The sequence below is a fragment of the Ailuropoda melanoleuca genome, chromosome X (genome assembly GCF_002007445.2).
Source record: "Ailuropoda melanoleuca isolate Jingjing chromosome X, ASM200744v2, whole genome shotgun sequence".
NCBI lineage: Eukaryota > Metazoa > Chordata > Mammalia > Carnivora > Ursidae > Ailuropoda > Ailuropoda melanoleuca.
Genome location: NC_048238.1, coordinates 61,622,721 through 61,640,415, shown reverse-complemented (window position 1 = coordinate 61,640,415; position 17,695 = coordinate 61,622,721). Strand labels below are relative to the sequence as shown.

The following is a 17,695-nucleotide window of genomic DNA, read 5'->3' as shown; positions in this document are numbered from 1 at the left end:
CTTCAGAATGAAGAAGTCAGATTCATTGAAAATGAGCTAGAGATTCAAAAGCAAAAATACTTTAAACTTCAGACATTTGTTAGAAGCTTGATACTAGCTATGAAAGCTGATGATAAGGAGCAACAGCAGGTAGGTGCCAGAAGAGAATAGTAAGCTATAATGTATCATGTTGAAAAATGACATGTCACACTTGAGTTCTTAATTTTTTTTCATTTTTACACTTCACTACTGCCTGGCCTCAAGAAAGGATTTGTTAGTTTATAACCTTTTTTAGCACAGTATTTTTCAGAATAGATATCCAGATATTTGTGTGCTACATTAGTAGAAGATGAAAATAACTGATTAACATACTTTGTTAATTTCAGGCTAGACTTAAGTAAGGACAAATAATTTTAAAAATGAATTTTAAAGAAATTCTCATTCTTTGTAGAGCCTGGCCTACCCTAACTGGAGAGGCACACATTTTGGAATCTTGTGAATAAAATATTCTGGTGCAGAGGTCAGGGAACTATGACTCATGGGCCAAATCCAACTTGATGTGTTTTTGTAAAGTTTTATTGGAACTCAAAAAAAAAAAAGAGGTGAGGCATTTACCTCTCTTCTCGATTTCAGTTACCCTCCAGACCTCACTAGATTTCACAAATGTTTGAATACCTTCTATTTTAAAATATGTTGCTTATCACTAAGAAATATGAAATTACTTTCTGAAATTCTTTGTGACCACAGTGCATCATTTATTTTTCCCAGTTTAACTAGAATGCTTGTTTCCTTTACCCCAGAGATGTCTTTTGTTTGTCACTGTGTTTTTTTATTTACAAATTACTTCCAAATTACATGTTCCATCTCATTTTTATGTGAAATGCATATAAAATGTGTTAAGCATGCTTGAAACTATAGAATTTTATTAATGTTATATTCAATACTAAATGATATCAAATTTGCCTCTGAGTTGTTTACTATTGTGTTGATTTCTTGAGACATTCAGTGAATAGTATGTCACACAGGTAACCATTAATTTGGAAACAGTCTTGTAGGTTTTTATTCAGCAAGGAATCTCAAGGATACTGTACAAAAATTAGCCCCTTATAACCAAGCAAGACTGCTCATGTGTAGCTCATCCCAGATATCTCCAGGGAAAAAGAAGAGTATTAGCATCCCACAATTCTTTTTTAAAAGAAAATAATTCACTCATGAGAATAAAACCAGCATGTACAGTATGTGTCCAGTTTTATAAAGTTTGCTCTCCCCATGCCTCACACACAGACATTCCAAGACAGTAGTCTTCAGTTAGCTTTGCCAGCTTCATTTAAGCATTTTGTTGTATTATGTGAGTTATTCATATTCCATGGTGTATTGAAAGTGTTTTTTCAGGAATGCAAACTATGGATTTTAAATGAAAAAGGTGTCAGTCTTAAACATGGTCCCAAGGGTACTGTAAATTTTAAATAACTGTAAAAAAAATTAGGTTCAACCATAGAAATAACTTGGAGTGTTGTCCTGGTCCCAAAAGATATAGCATGGTTTTGAATTCAGAGTTACATGGCCAGGTAACTAGCAACAACTGTCTATGTGTCTTGATATCTTGGAACAGCACAAAAACTGCATTTTGTTTTCTAATGCTAACCTCATCCCTTGGCTTGGTTCTTTCCCTAAGACCACTAACAAATAAGAAAAGTAACTATTATATATTTCACTTTTCTCCTCTGATAGAAGACTGATGAACTAAGATATGACAAAACATTGGCCATAAAAAGGAGAAAGTCCTACAAAAATTGTACTAAAATTCATAGCCTATATAATCAGTACCCAAACAGAAACTACTAATTTTTATAGTTGAAATCAGGTATAATAGATGTCTAAATATAGAAGACATCAATAGTAGTTTACAAAAGTTATTAAGGTGATCTCTTAAGTTACTGATCTTCACTTTATGAGCTACTTACAGGTTTCTTTATAGAAGAAAACAATTTTTATTCAAACTAATAAAAGAAAACCATTGTGTCATTGGTTTCTTTTTTTTTTTAAGATTTTATTTATTTGACAGAGATAGAGACAGCCAGCGAGAGAGGGAACACAAGCAGGGGGAGTGGGAGAGGAAGAAGCAGGCTCATAGCAGAGGATCCTGATGTGGGGCTTGATCCCATAACGCCGGGATCACACCCTGAGCTGAAGGCAGACGCTTAACGACTGCATCACCCAGGCTCCCCCATTGGTTTCTTATTTTTAAAAATCTTAATTTTTTTCCCATTAATTTTGGTTTGGGTAAGCTGAGTGAGATGAGTGGTTCACAGCACATTTGTCCCCAATGGAGCAGTCCAGGCTTTAAAAAATATATGACACTGTATGATTGAAATATTAGATTACCCCAATTATTTTTTAAAATTAATAGCCATTTTTAAATAAAAATGTTTCCAGCACTGTACTATCATTAGTTAGTGTCTTTCTTCCCCTGATAATTCACTGTGTGATCCCAGTCAGGTCAATTGCTTTTCTTGAACTTAAATTTCTCCACTTTGCAAGGAGGATAAGAATGATTAACATTATGGAAAATGGCATTCATACCCCAGGGCTTAGAATAGGTGTTATAAAGACAGATGATATATTTGGGAATTGCTTTAATCTTTTGGGAATAGTGGCACTAAATCAGTCTCTGAAGATAGACTGCTGAAGAACCTATAAAAGTTATGTGTTTACTTTTGTATCTATGTAAAAGGCAGCTCTAGCAATTGTCATAATCCATAGATTGTTCAGTGCGCCAATGTTGCAATCTAGTAAGATATTAAAAAGAATTTTGAAGTAGGCCTCATGCATTAGTAGTGCCCCATGCTGCCTTATATATAGTCAGTCAGCTACATGAAATGCAATTACAAAAAAATAAATAATGCTCTTTTGACTTGAAGGTATCCCCACTAGAATTTAGAATGTCATTCAGTCTGTTCATTTACTTGAATTTCTAATACTCTGAGCACATGTTCAATGAATGTGAGTTGGAGGACTTCACCCTTTTTAATATGGCTTCTTCACAGTTGTAAAGTGAACTAAATTCAGTGATGTATTTCTCATAAACTATGATCAGCCAGTGTCAGCAAAGTTTTTTTTCACTTTGACTGGGTTAGTGATAAAAAAACTATTCTAGAAGAAAATGGCTCTGTGTCCTATTACTGCAACCTAACACCTTAGAAAGCATATAGAACCAGTAGATGACTGCTTTGTAAATTCTCCAAATTTCAGCAAGTTCATGAGCTATTTAATCATATAAAATAAGTAACTTTTCCATCAGATAGGAGTTAGTTTTTCCTTATGGAAACTGACAAAAAGGAGAAAGTTTCTAATCTTGTCTCTCTGCTGTAAGACAAATGTATAGATGTCATTTATTTTAATAAAGAGAACAAAATACTGTCTTATTTCAACAATGGATTTCATAAGTTCTCCAACATGCCCTGTCTCTCTGTTCCTTAATTCAGTAGTGACAAGCTTGCATTTGTACCTATTCCTTTGGTCTTTATTTATCACTGCACCCAAAGCCCACACTACTAAGTAATTTGGTTTAAAAGTACTGAGATATGATACATAATTTTTTAATATTAAGGGCATCAAATCAATCATTTAGTTCACAGTAATTTTTTATGGTCAAGCGGGCATCAGGACTGTCAGCCACATAAAACTTTGTTGATCATTTATTTCTTTTGTATGGATGCATGTTCTACAATGCCAGATGAAACAATTTTTCCATGGCAAAGCTTAGTTCATGACTCTGGGCTTATCCTATTTACTCCAACAGAGAAATGAGAAGCCGCCTAGATACATATTTTCACAGCTAGATTCACTGTCCAACTGTGCCCTGGTGGGTGCTTGGCCATCTATAGATATGGGAATAGCCTAAGAAAATTAAAAAAAAGTTACTTGGAATTTTCAAGTTGTTAATGTTTAGTTTAAAGTAGAATAACTGAGCTTTTTCCCTAGTTGATAAGTTCTTTCTCCCAAAGAAGTACAAAATAGTCTTGTGAAATGTGTTTTTCTCTAGAGGACAGCATAAATGGGCAGGAGTATTTTAATAAGGAATATAATTGTAAAGCCTTTTAGCAGTGATCAGTGAACACTTAAAAACTAGTATGAAAATCACTTTTATCAAATGCTTTAAAGCAGTTGGTTCAGAATAGCTGCTCATTTCCCTCCTGATTTCCCTTTTGCCTAGGGTTTCACTCTACATAATCCACACTCTCAAGATCTAGTATTTTTTTTTACTTACTAGTGTATGAAGAGTTTTTATGTAAGGTATTGTATAAGGTCCTGAAGAGAAATGTTTCATTCTTTAAGTCCATGAAAATAAATTGACAAGAGAGAACAATTATTAACGTAAAATTGAAAAAAAAAAAACTGTCCACATACTAACTAATTCTAAAAAATTGATTTTTCTGACTCAGGCACTGCTGTCAGATTTACCTCCTGAATTAGAAGAGATGGATTTCAATCATGCCTCACCGGAGCCTGATGATACCTCATTCAGTGTGTCTTCTTTATCAGAGAAAAATGCCTCAGACAGTTTGTGATTTGAAGGGGGGGTATATGATACAGACAGCCTTTTGGCTGCCTAACAGGTGTGCATTTCAAGATAACTGCATCCTGTTGCCTCAAAATTCCTCAGTTGGAAAAACATATTGTTGAAACTGACATATTCTGTGAAGAATGGACAAGATATCCTGGCTAAAGTGCAAAATGTACATGAAATTTAAAAGCAGCATTTGAGAAATTTTTCCAAACTGATGAAACTCTGGGGGAAATTTGTATTTAATTTTTAGCAGTTTATCTATGAAATGCATAATGCCTAATTTCTGAAAGAGTTTTGTTTGGTTTTTAGAAGAATCTTAGTTTTAGTAATAGTTTTGACCAGAGACACAAAAATAAAGGTATTAACATTACTTATCAAGTTACTAAAGCTTGGTTAGTTTTGTTTTGTAGCCATTACATCTTTATTCTCTCTCCTTTTCCTATCATCCACATATACTTTTACTAAGGAAAGTGGACTGAAATTTGAAAACAAAACTTTAAAAATGATTTTACCTGGATGAGTCCTGGGAATTATTTTCCAATTCCTATGAGAATTTGACTTAGGCTAATGATTGAAAATTGAAATGATCACTGGTATATTATTGTAAATTGTTGAAATTCTTCCATTTTCTAACCCAAATATTTGGGGATAGGGGGAAAGCACTATGGAAAAATCATCCACCAACATAAAATCAAATAAATTATTAAGTGTACAGAAACAAAATGTTGTAAAAGATTAGTCTTGATGGGGATTCTTCATTGCTGCAAATGATAAATATTGATAAGATTCACATTCTGCTAGTAAATTTGTGTAACTGAGTTAGATGAAATGTTGCACAAATGTTACACATTTATCACTACCTTCATAATTTTTTTTTTCAATTCTTACATTTTATAAACTGGAAGTCAAGTTAAGGCAGGGTCTTCTTTTTTATTTTTTTTAAATTTTTTTATTTTTTTTTAAAGATTTTATTTATTTATTCAACAGAGATAGAGACAGCCAGCGAGAGAGGGAACACAGCAGGGGGAGTGGGAGAGGAAGAAGCAGGCTCATAGCAGAGAAGCCTGATGTGGGGCTCGATCCCATAACGCTGGGATCACGCCCTGAGCCGAAGGCAGACGCTTAACCGCTGTGCCACCCAGGTGCCCCAGTTTTGCCGCATATTTTGCCTCTTTCTCTTGTGAGGCTTGTACAGAGCCATCAGCCAAGGATAATATCCAAAAAGAGTTATACACTACTATGGTTGTAAATCACAGTCCTCTGAATTTCCTGGATACTTTTCTGTGAGTACACTCCTAAAATGGGCATGTTACCAAATTGTTCTATTAGTAGGTACCAGATGGCTACACACTGTAAACAATTATTTGCAGATTGTTCTTTCTGGGGTACCAGATGGTATTACCAAGACCCATAAAAGGGAAAATGCCAGTTTCTAAGTTTCTCCCTGAGCACACAGCATCATGTATTTGTGAGTTGGCTGTGTGGAATTGTGTTGCATGGTTAAATTACTATCTATTCCTAGAAGATTAATCAAGTAGCTAGATGGCTCTTTTTTTTTCTTTTTCTTTTTTTTTTTTTTTGAGAGAGAGAGAGGAAGAAAGAGAGGTGAGGGAGGTGCAGAGGGAGAGGAAGAGAGAAAATCTTAAGCAGGCTCCATACTCACCATGGAGCCCTATGTGGGGCTCAATCTTACAACCCTGAAATCATGACCTGAGCTGAAATTAAGAGTCAGATGCTTAACTGACTGAGCCACCCAGGCACCCCAACTAGATGGCTCTTTTGGCCATCAAGTTTCTATGTCACATATTTTTGTAATTTGCAAGGAAAACTAATTTTGATATTGGAATTCACAAATACTAATTTATGAATGCAAAAATGCTGTCATGTATCCTTTTGACTCCCTCCCCCATACATAAATAGGTAAGGTTCATTGATAATCCTTCATTTTGTCAGCTATTATTTATGAATGTTGCCATGCTACTGCTATGGTTCTTTTGATAACAAATATTTCAATGGTTAGATATGATCCCTTTTAGCTGAAAGCCATACAGTTCTTTTCAAATAATGTTTAGTACTCCTTGCTGACAAGTAAAATTCCACTCAGAAAAAGAGTTCTCAGTAAAAGAACGTCAGGCATTAAGCTTAAATTTATCAGTCACACCAATTCCTCCATGAGATAAAGAGTCCCTACTAAACACAGCACATGTAGAAACCATTTCATAAGGTAGAATGAACAAATTCCAGGCTAGTCTCTCCTAGGAGCTCCTTCCTATCCATTGAGTTTATCTTTAAACTGTAATTTCTTCTGCTTCAATTTATGCTCTTTCTTATTTGGTTCTTATCACCAAGTAAGTATAGATAATTCCTACATCTTTCAACTTTACGGATTGTATTTGTCACACCTCAGCAATTAGTCGCCAAATCAACAAAATATTCATTGAACTTCTGCATTACGGACATTGGATTTCTAGCCCTCAGCAAGCCGTAAACTTCAAAACAAATTCTGTTTTTTCACTTTCTCAGAGATACTAATAAAAATATTTAAGTAGAAATTTTAATAGACTTAAAGTTTCTGTTAGGTGCGATTCCTGGGAAAAATCCTCATCTACAATTTAGAGAAGATGCATAGGTGATTCCTTTGTCCCTATTTAAAGTTCCATTAAAATAGAAACAGTACACTTAAGAATCGGGGTTTTTGTTGTTGTTGTTGTTGATATTTTTGTTTCAGAACCAGGGTTATTTCTTTTACTATCATTAAAATTAAGACATTTTTAAAATGGAACGTAGTTGTTCTGTACCAGGGACCAAAAGAAATAGCTATATACAGGGAAAAAAGTCATAATTGGCAGAATTAAATGAAGCACTGTAGATTTTTTTAAAAGATGCCAAAGTCAAGTATTAAAAGTTCATTAGGAAGAAAATATATTTCTTACACATACAGGTTGGAATTTTTTTGAGACATCTTAAAGCAGAAAAAATATCAGTTTGAGGCTTTTGTGACATCTTCATGACCGGGGGGAGAAAAACAACTAATGTTTCTTTCTTTAGGACTTTGACACATTAAAACAGACCATACTATCTGAAGCATCTCTCACAAAGACAGATACCAAGGTGAAAAAGCTGCTTTTTTTTTTTTTTTACTACACTTTGATGTCTACTTTCAGCTTAGGATAGCCAACCATTTTCTAAGTAACAAATGTTTATCTAAGGGCACTTACCTTAAAATGTGTATTAAAAAATAACCTGAAGTTACCTTTTCATTCCTGCTAAGCTAACATTAGTCACCAGAAAATGAGAACTACAGTTACCCTGGAAAATAGGAAAGTTAGCACATGCAAGGAAAATATTAAAAGAAAATTGGTCTTTTTGGAGGCCACCTGGATGGTTCAGTCTGTTAAGCAGCTGCCTTTGGCTCTGGTCATGATCTTAGGATCCTGGGATAGAGCCCAGCATTAGGCTCCCTGCTCAGTAGGAAGTCCACTTCTCCCTCTGCCCCTCCCCCCTACTCATGCTCTCGCTCATTCTCTGTCTCTTTCTCTCTCTCAAATAAATAAATAAAATATTAAAAAAATGAACATTGGTCTTTCCATGGAAACTGGGGATGTTTTGTTCTAAGATCAGGCATCAACATTAGGACTTCTATGCTACTATTGTAATCATGATAAAAATGTTATTGTTGGAGATGAAAAAGTTACAAACCAATCACATCCTGTGCTCTGTATACTACCAAGACTTCAAGAAATGTCAAAGAGGCCATTTCCCCAAAGGCAGCAGCATCTATTTTAAGGCACTTTCATAGTCAGCCATCCTTAAGTTTATAGGAGAAAACATAAGTGGTGTATTCAAAAGAATTCTAGGCTCTAAATTAGACTTTATTGCTTTATGTTTTGGGGGAGGAGGGGACATTCAGCCCATTTCCAAGGAATAGTTTCCTCATTTTAGCCTGATAGTTTATGATCATTTTTAGGAGAAATTCTGAAAAATTTAACTCCTGTCCTTCCTCCACATTGTAGTGATGGTATAGCAGGGATATTGCCTACTTTTAAAAATATATTAGATTTTCATTCAGATCCCAAAAATGACAAATTCTGACATATTAGCCTTTTAAGGGAGCTATCAGTGCTATGGTGTCTAAAAGATGAGTAAATGTTTGTCTTTGAAGTTGGTGTTATTCTTGGCAGACAACATGTCATACTCATCATATCAAGCTATACTTTGTGATGATATAAGGGAGGATCCTACTAATTTGTGAGACTACAGTTATGATACTATTGCCCCAAGCTATTATTAAGATCAGATTTGCTAAGAGGGAAAGAGAATAAAATAAAATTTTCATGAAAATATATTTATGATTGTTCCGTTACAGTTTATACTGAGTATATATTGCTCTGCATTGAAATTTTATTTTGTGTTAACTTGTTAAGTAATTCCTTTAAGTGATCCTGCATCCCATTTTACTGATACTACCTCTGAAATATATTACCACCTTAAAAACACATCACTGTAATGTGATCTTTTATAGGGTTTTTATTTAAATTTTTATAGAAGCAATAAATGATTTCCAAATAATAGACATCTATTTCTTTCTTTTAATGTTTATTTTTCTAAGTTTTTGTGTTTTTTGTTTTTTGTGTTCTTTTTTTTGAGAGAGAGAAAGAACAAGAATGGGGGGAGGAGGGACAGAGGGAGAAGGAGAGAGAGAATCTTAAGCAGGCTACACACTCAGTGAGGAGCCCAATGTGGGGTTCTATCTCATGACTCTGAGATCATGACCTGAGCTGAAATCAAGAGTCAGATGCTTAACTGACTGAGCCACCCAGGTGCCCCATAAGTCTTTGTGTTTAGAGCATTGTTCTTTTTTTAAAGATAACTTTTTCCTCCCCCAAATAATGTTCTGATAAAAGACCCCCAAAATGCAGAAAATAATAAGGTATTAGGGGTCAGAGAAAGGAGAACATGGAATGCTCAAGTGAAAATTTAGTTGACTTCCAAGCTGCCAAGTATGTCATCTTTAACTAACTTTACTTAAAAAATAATTACTTCAATGTCAATGTAATAGAATGAATATTCTGTAATAGATAAAAGATTTGTCCAGGATAGGATATTTAAGTGGTAAAACCAGAAAGTAAATTGCCACAGTATAAACAAAGAATGCTATTTTTTAAGGAATTTTTTTAAGTGACAGTGTTGCATCTAACTTTAGCTCTCTTTGACACCAGTAGAGCATGCTTTTAATTTGGGTAAAATATGCCCATGCCTTTTTGTCAAAATCTTAAACCAGTTAAAACTCTTCATGTTACCTAACTAATGGGAGAGGGCAGGGGGTAAATTTCAAATAGCACATCAGCAGTTTTCCTTCCCAGTTCATTAATTTTCAAGAATGTTTCAAGGAGAAAAATCACATACAAACATGCACTTCAAATGACCCAAGTCTTTCTCAGTCTGCAAAACCATTGAGTTAAGATGGTGAAATTCTTTGATTTTATAAAAATGAATGGAAATTATTATAAATCTATTTAAGGGACAGTCAATGAATGAGTATGCCCATAAGATTGAATAATGTTTTTCAGAACCTTTGAGACTAGTTTTTTTTCTACATTTCTTATGTGTATTATATTACAAAAGTAATATATGTTCATTTGAGGCATTCTAGAAAATGTGGATAGTATAAAGAAAAACAGAACCACTTGCAATCCCCAAATCCTCATAATAATCATTGTTAACATCTTAGTATATTTCATTCCAGTCATTTCTTCTGCATATTAAGTATATTCAGCAACATGGGGATTATACTGAATATGCTCTTATATGTCCTGCTTTTTTCTTAATAAAATATTGATAGCATTCCTATGAATCAGTTGTCACCAAGTATTTTACTCCCAATTACATTTGGACTTAAAGGGAGAATTTTAAAATTTATATGAGAAAAAAAGCAAAAATTCCACTGATTAAATTACATCTGTTCTGGAGAATTAATACGTATCTGCTTTACATCAAAAAACTATACTTCTTACCCTAGATTTTTTTAAATTTAAATTCAATTAGCCAAGGTATAGTACATCATTAGTTTTGATATAATGTTCAATGACTCATTAGTTGAATATAACATCTAGTACTCATCATATCATGTGCCTTCTTTAATTCCTATCACCAAGTTACCCCATCCCCCCACTCACCTCCTTTTCCACAACCCTCAGTTTGTTTCCCGGAGTCAAGAGTCTCATATGGTTTAAAACAAATGTTATTTCTTTACCCTCACAATAATAAAGTTGCTATAATTTGGTTGCAAGTTACAAGATACTTCTTAATACTTCTACCCCAGTAATATTTTTTCACCATACTAGCAAGCTATTCTAAACTTGAAAAATAAAATGAATATCATTTTTAGGTGTGAAAGATCTCATATTGCATAAACCAACAGGTACTTGAGTAATGATTTTTTGAAGCAAGTTGGAATGCAATTCCAATTTTTCTCTAAAGACTATGACTGATTTTTATTATTATTTATTTATGTTTTAATGTAAGTATAATTGTCATATAGTGTTATATTAGTTTCAGGTATGCAACATAAAGATTCAACAATTCTAGGCATTTCTCAGTGCTCATCACAAAAAGTATACTATTAAATGACTTCACGTATTTCATCCATTTCCCCACCGACCTTCCCTCTGGCAGCCACCAGTCTGTTCTCTATATTTAAGAGCCTGTTTTTTGTTTGTTTCTTCTTTTATTTGTTAATTTGTTTTGTTTCTTAAATTGAACATATGCGTGAAATCAAATGTTATTTTTCTTTCATTGACTGATTTATTTCACTTAGCATTATACCCTCTAGATCCATCCATGTTGTTTCAAATGGCAAGTTCTCATTCTTTTTTATGGTTGGGTAATATTCCACTGTATATGTATACACACCACCTATTCTTTATCCATTCATCTATGGATAGACAATTGGGTTGCTTCCATATCTTAGGTATTGTAGATAATGTTTCAATAAACATAAACATAAACAACAAATGGGTCAACCAAGAAATCAAAGAGGAAATTAAAAAATATATGAAAACAAATAAAAATGAAAATTCACTGGTCCAAAATCTTGGGAGGCTGCAAAAGCTGTTCTAAGAGGAAAGATTTTAGCAATACAGACCTACCTCAAGAAAAAAAATCTCAAATAAACAACCTAACCTTACACCTAAAGGATCTAGAAAAAGAAGAAAACCCAAATCCAGTAGATTGAAGGGAATAATAAATAATAGAGCAGAAATAAATGAAAGAAACTAAAAAATCAATACAATGGATCAATGAAACCAGGAGCTGGGCCTTTGAAAAGACCAATAAAACTTACATAAAGCTTTAGCCAGACTCATTACAGAGAAAGGTGGGGGGGGAGAGAAAGCAGTGAGAGAGAGGAGTTAAGTAAATAAAATCAGGAATAAAAGAGGAGAAATAAAAACCAACACCACAGAAATGCAAAAGATTACAAGAGAATATTATGAAAAATCATATGCCAACAAATTGAACAACCTAGAAGAAATGGGTAAATTCCTAGGAACATATAAACTCCCAAAACCGAATCAGGAAGAAATAGAAAATTTGAACAGACAAATTACTAGCAATAAAATGGAATCAGTAATCAAAATACAACCAAAAAACAACTATAGGACCAGATGGATTCACAGGTGAATTCTACCAAACATTTAAAGAAGAATTAAAGCCTATTCTTCTCAAAGTATTCTAAACACTAAGAAGGAAGGAAAGAATCCAATTCATTGTATGAGGCCAGGCTTACCCTGATAACAAAACCAGGTAAAGAAACTACAAAAAAGGAGAAATACAGGCCAATGTCTCTGATGAACATAGATGCAAAAGTCCTCAATAAAATACTAGCAAACTTCATCCAACAATACATTCTAAAAAAATCATTCATTATGATCAAGTGGGATTTATTTCTGGATGCAAAGAATTTGCAAGTCAATCACCATGATACATCACATCAACAAAAGAAAGAATAAAAACCATATGACCATTCCAATAGATGCATAAAAAGCATTTGACAAAGTACAACATCCATTCATGATAAAAAACCCCAAAAGGTAGGGTTAGAGGGAACATACCTTAACATAAGGGAGGTCATGTATGAAAAATCCACAGCTAACATCAGATTTACTGTTGAAAAAATAAGAGCTTTTCTTCTAAGATCAGGAATAAGACAGGGATGTCCACTCATCACTTTTATTCAGCATAGTACTGGAAGTCTTAGCCACAGCAGTCAGACAACAAAAAGAAAGAAAAGGTATCCAGATCAATAAGAAAGAAGTAAAACTTTCACTATTTGTAGATGACATGATACTATGTATTGAAAGCCCTAAAGACTACACCAAAAAAAAAAAGCCACAAGAAAACAAAACAAAACAAAATCTACTAGACTTCATAAATGAATTCAGTAATGTCACAGTTTGCAAAATTAATATACAAAAATCTGTTGCATTTATATACACTAATAAAGAAGTAGCAGAAAGAGAAATAAAGAAAACAATCTCATTTACACTTGCACCAAAAATAATGAAGACTGGTTTTTAAAAAAAGTTATAGTGTTCTGTTTCAGACAGTTTGAGACGTTTGGGAAATTTTGCCAATTTTGGATTTTGCTGTGAAACAACAATATTTATATTTCCCTTTTATTACATTATGCACCAAAACTATGACAATCAAGTGATTTCCTTTGTGATCTAAGCCATATAAAACAAAAATTTCCCAGTACTTAGGTCATACCCTAGTTAAAAGATCTTTAGGCAACCTTATTAATTCTTTCAAGCTGTTAGGAGACCATTCAATGTATGGTTTCAATAATGTAGGAACTGGTGTCAATAATGCTTATTAGCTTAAATTGGATAGAGCACATTCTGAGACCCAAGTTTGACCTCCATTCAGATTATTTACTTTATACAAAGGGAAAAAAAAAACCCTTCTGCTACAAAGCCACCATGTACCTGTATTCCTAATCTTGTCTTGCAGTCTCTCACTTGTAACTGAGGACCAGGAGGAAAACATGGGAGATACAGTCAACTTTTATGTTGCTTAGATGGCATAAAATATTGGATTTTGGGAAGGTTCCCCTGTTCATTTCTATCCCCCACCATGATTCTGCTAGAAGTTTATTAGTAATAATTCATTGGGGATAATTCTGTATACAATGCAATAATTCCTAAATATAGATTATTCTATGATGTATTCATTACCATACCTTAGTCAGCTGCATTATTTTACAGCATTGTGTTGAAAGCAGGACACTAAAAGAAGGATAGTTGGTAAGGTGCGTGATTAAAACTAAAGAGGGTAATATAGACCTTCTAGAAGTCTTGAGGGAGGAATAACAATGAAAGGCACTAAATGGCTTATGGGCAGGAGAGAAGGAGTTTAAGACTCAAATCTAAAAGGCTAAATGCATATACAGTAGTATAGCGCAGGGTTTAGGGTAGAATATTCTAGTAGTTAAGTCACAGGTTCAAATGTTTTAACACTATCTGTAAGGTCTTAGGTGAGTTATTTGAACTCTCTGTGTTTCAGTTTCTTTGCAAAATATAATGATAGCACCTATCTCATAGTGTTATTGTGAGGAATTTGATAACCTATCATAAAGTGCTTAGCATAGTGCCTAGCACTAAGTAAGTGCTTGGTAAATGTCAGTCAATGCTATTATCAGTACTTAACAGAAAAGAAGATTGAAAGGAACCAAACACAATTTCCACCTACCAATTTTGCCGTGAGTGGAAATGGCTTAATACAAACATTTAAGATAATCAAAACACAGCTCAAAATAATTTCAACTACATTTAGTATCTTACTAGAAAAGTTGTCACATTAAAGGGCAGCACAATTTTATTGGTATGCCCTCAGTGGTCGTCTTACTGCCTTAAGAGTTAATTGCCCTTCCTCACTATCAAAGAGCTGACATGGGAACTGGGCAAATCAGATATATTATCTTGCATTGAATAAAATATCAATGTTGTACAACATTATATCCACTCTTATTGATCCCCATTATCTGTATAGGTACAGTTTTATAATCTTATGTGAACCACTCATTGTGGAAAAAGATATTTCTTTAAGCAGTCATTTTACTGTCTATATATCAAATGTTTATTTCCAGCTTAATGTATGTGCATGCGGGTAAATTTCTGACACTTATCTTTGAAATTACCTGCAAAAATTTTAGATTACATGCTTTGTTTTGGCTTATTTTTAGTTTCCAATCAAGTGAAACAAGGAACAGATTATTGATACATGCAATGATTTGGATGAACCTCAAAGACATTATGGTAAGTAAAGGAAACCAGACACAAAAGGCTACATACTGTATGGTATTTTTTCTAAATCTACTAACCTACATGCTAGAGAAACTAGATAAAGACTTCAATGGATTTATTTTCTTACATGGCTTCATAAATTTTTGCATTCATTTTCCATTTTTAAAATATTAGCACATATTTTTAACTGGAAAAACAGCAATGAAAACCATACCCAAAGTTTAAGACATAAAAGGCAAGAGACCTCAGGTTTACTCAGATAAGAAACAGTAACCCATTTGGATACAAATGCTTGCTGGAAACAAGGAAGAAAAAAACCTTGGGTGCAAGAATTTAGAAAACCCTAGAGCCAAGACAATATCAAGGTCAAAAGATGATAAAGCTACTTATCCAGTAATTAATGTTTCTACTCGTGTTAATTAGAACATTACAAAATTCCAGGCTTTTGTCCTTTTTTGTTTTTGGCTTTTTCTAGTGGAAACATATTTAGTAGAAGGGACTGAAATTCTTGAGATGGAAAGTTTATGGATCCTAAAACCTATGCTCCAACATATCTCTCCAATAAGATACACTCTAGTGTGGTAGAGAAGAAAGAGCACTAGCTATGTGATTTTGCTCAAGCTGCTGTAAATTCTTTGAGCCTTAATTTCTTCACCTATGAAATGGAAATAATAATATCTGCTTTGATTGCCTCTTACAGGGATTGCAAGAATCAAATGAACTAGTTTTAAAAAGCATTTTACAATTACAAAGCTCTACAGAAATGCAAATGATTAACATCTTTTAATAGAGTACTCATTGATTGTCTATATATTCAACAATATATAGGCTCTGAGGGTCATATAGAAAGGAGTATTTCCCCTGGCTTCCAGGAGCTTGGTGTACTTCGAAACATTAGTTTAAATGGATAAAATGTAACAAACAAGAGAGCCTACAAATTGAATGTTAAATGACATGGTGTGATTGCTAAGAGGTTGGTGGAGGGTTGCTTGGAGGGGACCTAAATAAGGGGTAGCTGTTGAAAGAAACTTTGTGTAAAAAGGTAAGTTGATGTGCACTGGGTGTTGTACGTAACTAATGAATCATTGAACACTACATCAAAAACTAAAATGATGTACTATATACAGCGGCTAACTGAACATAATAAAAAAATAATAAAAATAAATATTTGGTAGAACTCACCTGTGGGAAGGAAGTAAGTTTGAATTTGTTGAATCCAATAAAGTATTCATCCCTGATGGCTACCAATAAATGATGTGGGGAAATATATGTATAATTTGTCTTCACGGGTTTAAAGATAGTTCCCAAATATTTTCCCAGCTTACCTTAATGCATTGTCCATTACATATCTATCACCTGAAAACTTATTTAATTTCTGTTTGAACGTATTTATATTTTCTGTCTGCATTCACATAATTAATATTTATTGAATTCATATTATGTGCCAGGCATCGTGCTAGGTGATAGGCTTATGAACTATTGGAACAAGTTCAATTAATTTAATGCCTTGTGTGTAGATTTATACAGTGCTAGAGCTGAAGAAAACCCTAGAATTCCTCCCGATCAAATCTCTCATTGTATAGAGAGAGGAAATGGTGCGCAGAGAGATAACATCACCTACCTAAGATCTCATAGATGATAAGGGTAAAGCTAGGACTAGATCTTAGGTCTCCTACTCCCCAGGTCACTGTGCTTTCCATCATACTAGACTATAGAATAATACTTTATTTTACTGGTTCTAAAACCACCTCTTTAAAGCACTAGTTCTCAAAGTTAAAAGTGCATAAGAATCATGAGGAAGGTGGTTATTTAAAATGCAAGTTTATGGGCCTCATAGCCAGGAATTCTGAAAACCTAAGACTTGGGCTTTTTGCTTTTTTTAACCCTATGATTTACCCACATGATTGCAGATGTAAGTAGTCCTTAAATCATACTCAGAAAAACTGTCTGTTAATATTTCAAGTAATGAATATGCATAGTTCCATTGTTCTGTGATTTAGTGTTATTAATAATTTTCATAATTTTAAGGGCTTTATTATCTCTGTCAGTCTTTGTGCAGATATAAAAATCCTAAACTTTAAGTTCTTATCTTAAATTGAAGACTTCCAAACTCTTGAAAGTTTTAGTCCTTTCATCATAAAATAAAAAGTGACTACTCCATACCTAACTACCATGGCAGTGACCCCAGACCGATTTGGTTGCTCATGAATCAATACTTGTCTGGCTTTTCAGGAAATTAGAAAAGATTCTGTATTAGAGCAAAACACCTGGTAACTAACACAAACCCTCAAACCATGTCTGGATAACACTATGTACAAACTCTGATGAAGATATAGGTTTCTAAGGCCACATTAAAATTTTATCTAAAGCAACACACTCACACACACCACATAACAATAATCCACAAATAGGAGTGGCACTAATTGATGGATCAGATTCTAGGACAATAATTGGATTACTTAATGCTAGTGGGTGAAATAACTGTGTATGAAAATATCATTGATGTTTGGTGTCTCTGTCTCTTTTCTCCTCTCTCTCTCTCTCTCTCTCAAGCTTTTTTACATTCTGCTTCCATGAACCAAACAGCATGGCCCACTAATGCCTGCTCACCTCTTCTCAAGTGTATCTTATCAGTTTGCTTTAGTATACAGCCAGTTGCTAGCTGATTTGGGCTCAGGGAAGAGACCTATCTCCATTAAGTTTCTCGTCTAAGCCTGTTTTCCAACCAGTTTTACACTAATCTCAGTACTAGGTTTTCACAAGTGCAGTTAATATAGTCACACTTGGCTTTCTCATTTGCCTTTGTTTCTCATATGATTTCTACTTTAGTGGCATCAAAGTG

The 17,695-nt window shown here is 33.8% G+C and overlaps 1 protein-coding gene across 3 annotated transcripts in view; it reads left to right on the top strand.

The window, feature by feature from the left end:
- The window catches only part of HDX (highly divergent homeobox), a 284,176-nt gene that overhangs the window by 218,752 nt on the left and 47,729 nt on the right, over positions 1-17,695 (top strand). For 2 of the 3 annotated variants that reach the window (XM_034649783.1, XM_034649784.1), the window contains exons 9-10: positions 7-129; positions 4,425-5,464. In XM_034649783.1, the coding sequence (XP_034505674.1) occupies positions 7-129; positions 4,425-4,550 (249 nt within the window). In that variant the 3' untranslated portion in view covers positions 4,551-5,464. Of the gene's footprint in view, positions 1-6; positions 130-4,424; positions 5,465-14,792; positions 14,866-17,695 lie in introns of those variants that run through there. The other variant, XR_004622468.1, reaches the window with a different exon arrangement.